At 48.5% G+C, this 7,920-nt stretch overlaps 1 protein-coding gene across 1 annotated transcript in view; it reads left to right on the top strand.

The window, feature by feature from the left end:
- Positions 1-7,920, top strand: part of ALS2CL (ALS2 C-terminal like) — a 32,734-nt gene that overhangs the window by 19,483 nt on the left and 5,331 nt on the right. Inside the window, exons 8-10 of the mRNA XM_027704876.1 lie at positions 824-900; positions 1,561-1,627; positions 3,562-3,758. Of these exons, the coding sequence (XP_027560677.1) occupies positions 824-900; positions 1,561-1,627; positions 3,562-3,758 (341 nt within the window). The remainder of the gene's footprint in view (positions 1-823; positions 901-1,560; positions 1,628-3,561; positions 3,759-7,920) is intronic.

The raw sequence follows: 7,920 nt of genomic DNA, 5'->3' as shown, positions 1-7,920 counted from the left end.
AGTCAAAATAAATATAGTCAAAATAAATATAGTCAAAATAAATATAGCCAAAATAAATATGGTGAAAAAAATATGGTGAAAAATAAATATAGGAAAAATAAATATAGGAAAAATAAATATAGGAAAAATAAATATGGTGAAAAATAAATGTAGGAAAATTAAATATAGTCAAAATAAATTTAGTAAAATTAAATATAATAAAATTAAATATAGTAAAATTAAATATAGTCTTTGCCCAGTGTTTCAACCATTTTAGTGTCTTCTGTTTGGGGTGTTATTGGTCAAAATAGTGACTCAATGAATTAAACATTGCACTCACGGGCCATTTTTGCTGTGCCACTTGGAGTCCAAATCATGGATAGATCATGGAATGGGTTGTGTTGGAAGGGACCTTAAGGATCATCTCATTCCAACCCCCTGCCATGGGCAGGGGCACCTTCCACTAGCCCAGGTTGCTCCAGTCTGGCCTTGGACACTTCCAAGGCTGGGGCAGCCACAGCTGCTCTGGGAATATTGGGTGTCTGGAATGATTTGGGATAGGGAAGACACTCCTGTAGGGATAAGTGTCATCTAAGAGGGTCTGTTGTAGCTGTGTCCTTAAGGGACACCACTTAGGAGTGTTAAACTAAGAACTTCCTTCCTTCTCTTTCCTTCATTTTTAGCTTCCAAGGTCTTTATCGTGGTGTGGGATAGATGTGTGGACCACAAAGGAGGGAATTCCCAGTGCTGCCAGTCTGGCTCTGCCATTCCATGGATTATCAGAGCAAGGGCAAAGTGGGATGTTTACATCACTAACAGGACCATCTCCTCCCTTTTTTTCCAGGGAAACAGCTTCCAGAGTTTTGACCTGAAGCTCGTGTGGGTGGATGAAAACTGTGGAGAAAAATTGGATCCGGAACTGTAAGTGAGAAATTCCCTCTTGGATCTTAAGGAAAAAATAATAAGAAATGTTCAAGTTGATTGTGAAACTGTGAGGGAACGACTCAAACCTTTGTGCCATGTCCTGTCCAACCGGTGGGATTGGGCTGGGGGGCTTTGGGGCACCTTCCAGGTGGGCTCACAGCAGCTTGGGCTTTGCTCACCTTCGCTGGCAGATTGGAATTCCAGGATCACTGAGGCTGGAAAAGCCCTTCAAGGGCACAGAGTCCACCCTATGACTGATCCCCACCTTGTCCCCGATGCCCCCCTTGTCCCCCAGCCCAGAGCACTGAGTGCCATGGCCAGTCCTTCCTGGGACACCTCCAGGGCTGGGCACTCCAAACCTCCCTGGGCAGCCCCTGCCAAGGCCTGACCACCCTTTCCAGCAAGAAATTCCTCCTGATGTCCAAGCTGACCCTCCCCTGGCGAAGCTTGAGGCCGTTCCCTCTCATCATTATTAATTAATGCCGTTTAACAGGATGATTTAGGTTCCAGACCTACAAAATTGACCAGTTGAGCATCTCTTCAGAAGGAAAGCCCAGCTGTAAAAGCACGATTTTGAAGGAGAAAGGGAAGAGCAGGAGCTGCTGTTGGACTCAGAAATGTGTTTCCATAGTCTCTGTCATGTCTTTTCCCTTCCAGGCATGGGCTGCGCATCACGACCCCAGAAGAAACCTTCCTCCTCTCTACCAAAGACCTGCAGATAAAGGTCAGTCTTTGTGATTTTTGCCATCTCTTTATTCTTTCAAGCAGAATAATCAGCAGAATAATCAGTGGGGGTTGATTTGGGTTTTTTTTTTTTTGGCCCCTTGGCCAAGCCAGTCGTGTATTAGATGGCCGGAGGTGGCTTAGATGGGTCACAGAATTCCAGAAAGTGCCGAGTTGGAAGGGAACCACAAGGATCATCCAGTCCAACTCCATCCCCAAGAGTCCTGCCCTGTGCCCCAAAGGATCATCCAAAGGCTCCTGGAGCTCTGGCAGCCTTGGGGCTGTGCCCACTGCCCTGTTGGTGGGAGATGAAAAATCATAGAACCATAGAATCAACTGGGTTGGAAGGGACCTCTGAGATCATCAAGTCCAACCCTTGATCCAACACTGCTGCAGTTACTAGACCATGGCACTGATGCCACATCCAGTCTTATCTTAAAAACCTCCACCACTTCCCTGGGCAGCCCATTCCAATGGCTGATCACCCTCTCTGGAAAGAAATATCCAGGGGCTGGAAGTTCTGTGCCCTGGGCAGACAGAACAGCCCCATCAGCGTGGTCCCATGCCCAGGCCAGCTGGAAATTCAGGCTTAAATACCATGGAATTGTTCTTTCCTGCAGTATCCAAGATAAGACCCGTGGGTGCTGTAGATGGGTCACATTCCAAAGGGTTTGGTGGGAACCCAACAGTTTGTTTGTCGCTGTTAAAGTCGGGACGGGCAGAGCGACACAGAATCTTCTTCCAAAGCAGGGACAGGGTTACAAGAAGGCTGCAATCACTTTGTTCTAGCAGGTTGCAAACATTTATACTTTTCACGTATCACACATGTCAATTTTCTGTTGGTATCTTCATATAAACATATATCAGGCTACACACATGTCATCCTGCTGTTGGTACACATAGATCAGGTCATACTTGTCAGCTTTATTGCTGGTATTTTTATGTACACACACATCAGGCCATATTCGTGTCAACCTACTATTGGTGTCTTGATGTATAAATAAATCAGGATTGGCTGAAATAGAGTAAACACAGTTTTTGTCGAGTCATCCTGACTTGCAGAAAGTACAGGAAGTCCATTTCTGTCTTCCATCTTCTTCCTGTCTGAAAGTTGCCCACGTTCCTCTGCATGTTGTGTTCTCCTCCTTTCAGGGGTGTGCTGTAATCTGGTGATATGGTTTGAAGTCTCCAAACCTCACCACAAGAACTCCCCCCTCAAAAACCAAGGGAGAAGAGAGAAAAAAACCCCATGAGAACCGAAACGAGAGAGAGGCAGCTAAAGCAATATATATAAATATATTTACACTTATGTTACATTTATATACAATTGAAATATATGTACAATTTTAAAAGGGAAAGGGAAGGGGGAAAGGAAAAAAAAGGAACAAAACCAAAATAAAATATATATATGTCGATCAATAGCCCAAGATCTAGCAACTAAAAGAATTAGCAAAAGAATATCTTACTACTCTCCTTGGGACAATGGAAAGTCGTGCTGGAACAACCGTCAGCAACCTCCGCCTCCCAAGGTCGGCAAGGCCTCACTAGGCCTCACTAGGCCTTACCAGGCCTTACCAGGCCTCACTCCCCAACACGACAGACTCAATAGCAGGGAAACCCACACCTCCAAAGCCGCCAGAAGGAAAGAGGAATGAAGGCCTCTCCTCCTTTATTCTTATACCCCTGGCTTACATAAAAATCGTAGGGAATACCGGGTAAATCTGGGCACTTCCTTAGTTACAAACTGGTCACCAAGGAAGGCCTAGACTAAACTACCACATCTGGTTTGTGTCCACTGCTTTGTCGATAAATGCCAGGCTGCTGACAGGCTCGCTGTCAACCCTGACATTTGTTGCTGTTTTTCCTGAAGTAACTCCTGCTGGGAGCTGGGCTGTGTGTCCCCCCTTGTGACCCCCACTGTCCCTGTGCCCGCAGGCCGTGTGGCAGTGGAAGCTGAACCAGGCCGTGCGCCAGGCCCTGAACGGGAAGCGGGATTTCCCGCTGTGGGGCCGGACGGGCGAGGGCAGCGAACCCCCGCCCTGCCGCTTCTTCTCCTACGTCTTCAGGCTGGAGGGCAGGTTCAGGAGCGCGGCCTACGAGGGGGAGTGGCGCTGGGGGAAGCCCCATGGCAAGTAAGGAACCTTTTTTTTAACCCCTTTTCCTAAGCAAAACCGCTCCAGGATAGCTCTGCTGGCTCGGTGTGGATCTGCTTGGACCCTGTGGGTGTGTGAGTGGAGGAGGTGTGGGATTGTGGAATGGTTTGGGTTGGAAGGGACCTTAAAGATCATCTTGTTCCACCCCCTGCCATGGGCAGGGACACCTTCCACTAGCCCAGGTTGCTCCAACCTGGTCTTGGACGTTTCCAGGGCTGGGGCAGCCACAGCTTCTCTGAGAAATCGTTCCCGTCCCTCCTCACCCTCCCAGCCAAGAATTCCTTCCCAATATCCCATCTAACCCAACTCCATCTCAGTTTAAACCATTCCCCCTTGTCCAAAGTCCCTTTCCCTCGGAGGTCACGCCATGTTTTCCCTTGATTTTCCCAAACTTTCCACTTTCCTGAGCGAAGGGAAAACTTTGTGGGAGAAACCCCTGAAACAGGAGCAGTGTTGAGGTGCCAAGTTGCTGCTTGAGATGAGAGTTCAGAGCATCAATCTCTGACTGGAGAAGCCCTTTGGGGAAATGGAGCCACTTGAAGGAGGAGGGAAATAAGAAAAATGAGGGGAAGTTTTCTGCTCTTGAATCCTTTGGCAGATTAATTAAAGTGTGAGGAAGCAGCAGGACCCCAAGGAAACTTCTCAGCTGAAGTGTGGGCACTGAATGCAAGATGAGAGAATTCCAGATTGGTTTGGGGTTGGAAGGGACCTTAAAAATCCTCAATTCCACCCCCTGCAATGGGCAGGGTCACCTTCCACTAGCCCAGGTTGCTCAACCAGGCCTTATCCAACCTGAACACTGCCAGGCTTGGGGCATCCACAACCTCCCTGGGCAACCTCCCCACCCTGGCAGGAAAAAATGTCTCCCCAATATCCAAAGCAGGATGGGAGGCAAATGAGTTCCACTGGACAGCTGGGGTGGAGATAACCTTTTGCAAAGTTACTTAGGGGGTTAATTCTCGTGCCTGAATCACAGAATCATTAATGTTGGAAAAGACCCCCAAGGTCATCGAGTCCAATCTTCGCCCAAATCCCACAATATCCACTAAACCACACCATGAAATGCCACATCCACTCCTTCCTGGAGCATTTCCAGGGATGGTGATGACACAATAAGAGAAAAGTTTGATCCTGGGCTATCAAAAATCATGTTTTAACATCTGAACTTTTATCAAAGGAATTAAAAATTAAATCCAGAAGGAGCTCAAATGCTTTTAATGGGAACACGGGAACTGTTCATTAAATCCAAGTTCAAGCCAGCCAGGACAAAAGGGAATGGTCTGGAAATCAAATGGTCCAAACCAAAATGTCTTTGATATAGGATAGAGCACAGTCCCTGTTTTTTTGGACACAAAACCAGGCTGATTTGGAAGTGTTGTGCTCCCTGAGTTTTATACTGTTCACAGCTGCTATTGAAGTAAAAATGATGTGATTTCACAAGAATTCCAAAGCAGATGAGGCTTCTAAGGGGAAAAAAATATCTCAGGTCCTTATTTAACTTAGGTTTTTTTTTTTAGAGACTTGGTTTGAAAGAGCCTTAAAATACTGAAAATATTCGGAATCAGAAATGGTTCGGGTTGGAAGGGATCTTAAAGATCATCAATTCCCAACAAGCTTAATCCTGAATTTTCTGTGGAAGAGACTGTGCTGTGCCCTACAACTCTGTCTCCTTCTCCTTTAGGGTTTGATAATGGGGATCAATCAATAAATAAGTAAATTCCTCTGCTGCTGCAGGTGAAGTGACTTGACTGAGGCATCCCAGGAACTTTGTGGCAGAATTAAGTGACTTCAAAGTTTTAAAACCTGGGCTTTGAGTTGCTTAATTCCCTGACTGAACTTCCCATTCCTAGGATTTCTGTGCTGTGTGACCTGCTGCTAATGGAGGGTTAGGGAGCAGGAGCCCTGGCCTGGATGGCAGGGCCACCTCTGAGGGGGAGGCTGGCACAGCAAAGCATGTGAGCAGGGCTGTAGGAGTGGGAATTAGGGCTTTCAGCAGAACCATCTGGATTCCCCCACTGTTCTGTCCCAGTATTCCAGGTGACCTGGTGTGGGGGAAGAAGGTTCTCCCACTGGGAAGTTGCTTAAAGCGTCCCCGTGGCTGGAGCAGGCACAGAACCATGGAATGTCCTGAGCTGGAAGGGATCCCCAAGGATCATCCAGTCCAACTCCTGGCCCTGCACAGACACCCCAACAATCCCACAGTCCCTCAGAGTGTTGTCCAAACCCTCCTGGAGCTCTGGCAGCCTTGGGGCTGTGCCCACTGCCCTGGGGAGCCTGGTCAGTGCCCAACCACCCTCTGGGGGAAGAACCTTTCCCTGAGATCCAACCTGACCCTGCCCTGGCACAGCTCCAGCTGTTCCCTCATCCTCTTTGGCTTCTCCCTTTTGCTGGCTTCCAAACCAACAAAGCAAAAGGAGCTGTATTTTAAATCTACTTGATTTTAACCTGACCAGTTCTCTGCAACCCCCCAAAAAACTGAGCCCTTCTCGTGTGGGTGTTTCAAACAACAGCCTCGGTGAAAGTCAAACAAACGTGTCATGGTTTTGGTGTTGCACCATCTTTGCTTAGACTGAGAGAGAGTGGGGTTAGATTGGATGGTAGGAAGGAATTCTTGGCTGGGAGGGTGGGGAGGGACTGGAATGGATTTCCCAGAGAAGCTGTGGCTGCCCCTGGATCCCTGGTATGTCCAGGTTGGGATGATGTTTGGAAAGCAAATGTTTCAACTGCTCTCCTTCGACTTCTCCTTTCAAGACTATTCCTGGGAGAGCTGGGGGGGTTCCCCTGGAGAAGAGAAGGCTCCAGGGAGAGCTGAGAGCCCCTTGCAGGGCCTGAAGGGGCTCCAGGAGAGCTGGAGAGGGACTGGGGACAAGGGATGGAGGGACAGGATAGAGGGAATGGCTTTAAACTGAAAGAGGATAAATTTAGGTGGGATATTGGGAAGGAGTTGTTGGCTGTGAGGGTGGGGAGGGACTGGAATGGATTTCCCAGAGAAGCTGTGGCTGCCCCTGGATCCCTGGAAGTGTCCAAGGCCAGGTTGGAGCAACCTGGTCTAGTGGAAGGTGTCCCTGCCCATGGCAGGGGTGGAATGAGATGATCTTTAAGGTCCCTTCCAACCCAAACCCTTCTGGAATTGTGTTGTCTCTGGCTGGGGAATGTGCAGGGATCTGTGTTTGGGGTGATGCAAGAATGAACAGGGTGGGTGGGGTGGGGTGGGGTGGGAGCCCAGGAGGGAGGGACATGAATTCAGGCCTGGCAGTAACTTGCCCATCCCGTTGACCCCTCCGGTGTCACTTTGCATTGTTCCCTCCTGTGATCACTTCTCCAACCCCCACACAAAACCAGATGGAAAGATAAGATCCCTTCAGGCCAGTGCTTGTCTCCTTTGTTTGCCTGCTGCCCTGGTGTCATTATGGTGTCTGTGGGGATGTGCCAAGGCTGGAACTTCATCTTAATCACAGCTCTTTAATCACATGCTGCAATTAAACCAGGATCATGTGCAAGGTCCCGAAGGGATGACCCAGCACCTCTAGCAAACGCTTTGGAGATTAGGGAACTTGGAAGTGGGTTCTTCCCGCTCGTTCCAGAGCAGGAAAATATTATGGCATTAAATCCTCATGGTATTAAATCCTCACAATGCAAAGGAAAGTCCTGGAGAACTTGAGTGTCTCTGTCCTCGGAGGAAATATTTGATGTTGGCTGTGGAATCCCAGAATGGTTTGGAAAGAACCTTAAGGATCATCCAGTTCCAACCCCCTGCCATGGGCAGGGACACCTTCCACCATCCCAGGGTGCTCCAACCTGGCCTTGGACACTTCCAGGGATCCAGGGGCAGCCACAGCTTCTCTGGGAAATCATTCCCGTCCCTTCTCACCCTCCCAGCCAACAATTCCTTCCCAATATCCCATCTAACCCAACTCCATCTCAGTTTAAACCATTCCCCTTGTCCTGTCCCTCCATTCCCTTGCCCAAAGTCCCTTTCCCTCGGAGGTCACGCCACGTTTTCCCTTGATTTTCCCAAACTTTACACTCTGCTGGTCCTTAGTGAAGGGAAAACTTTGTGGGAGAAACCCCTGAAACAGGAGCAGTGTTGAGGTGCCAGGTTGCTGCTTGAGATGAGAGTTCAGAGCATCAATCTCTGACT

Source organism: Neopelma chrysocephalum, unplaced genomic scaffold, assembly GCF_003984885.1.
Source record: "Neopelma chrysocephalum unplaced genomic scaffold, ASM398488v2 Primary Assembly neopelma1_295, whole genome shotgun sequence".
Taxonomy (NCBI): domain Eukaryota; kingdom Metazoa; phylum Chordata; class Aves; order Passeriformes; family Pipridae; genus Neopelma; species Neopelma chrysocephalum.
This window is presented reverse-complemented; position numbering and strand designations above follow the sequence as displayed.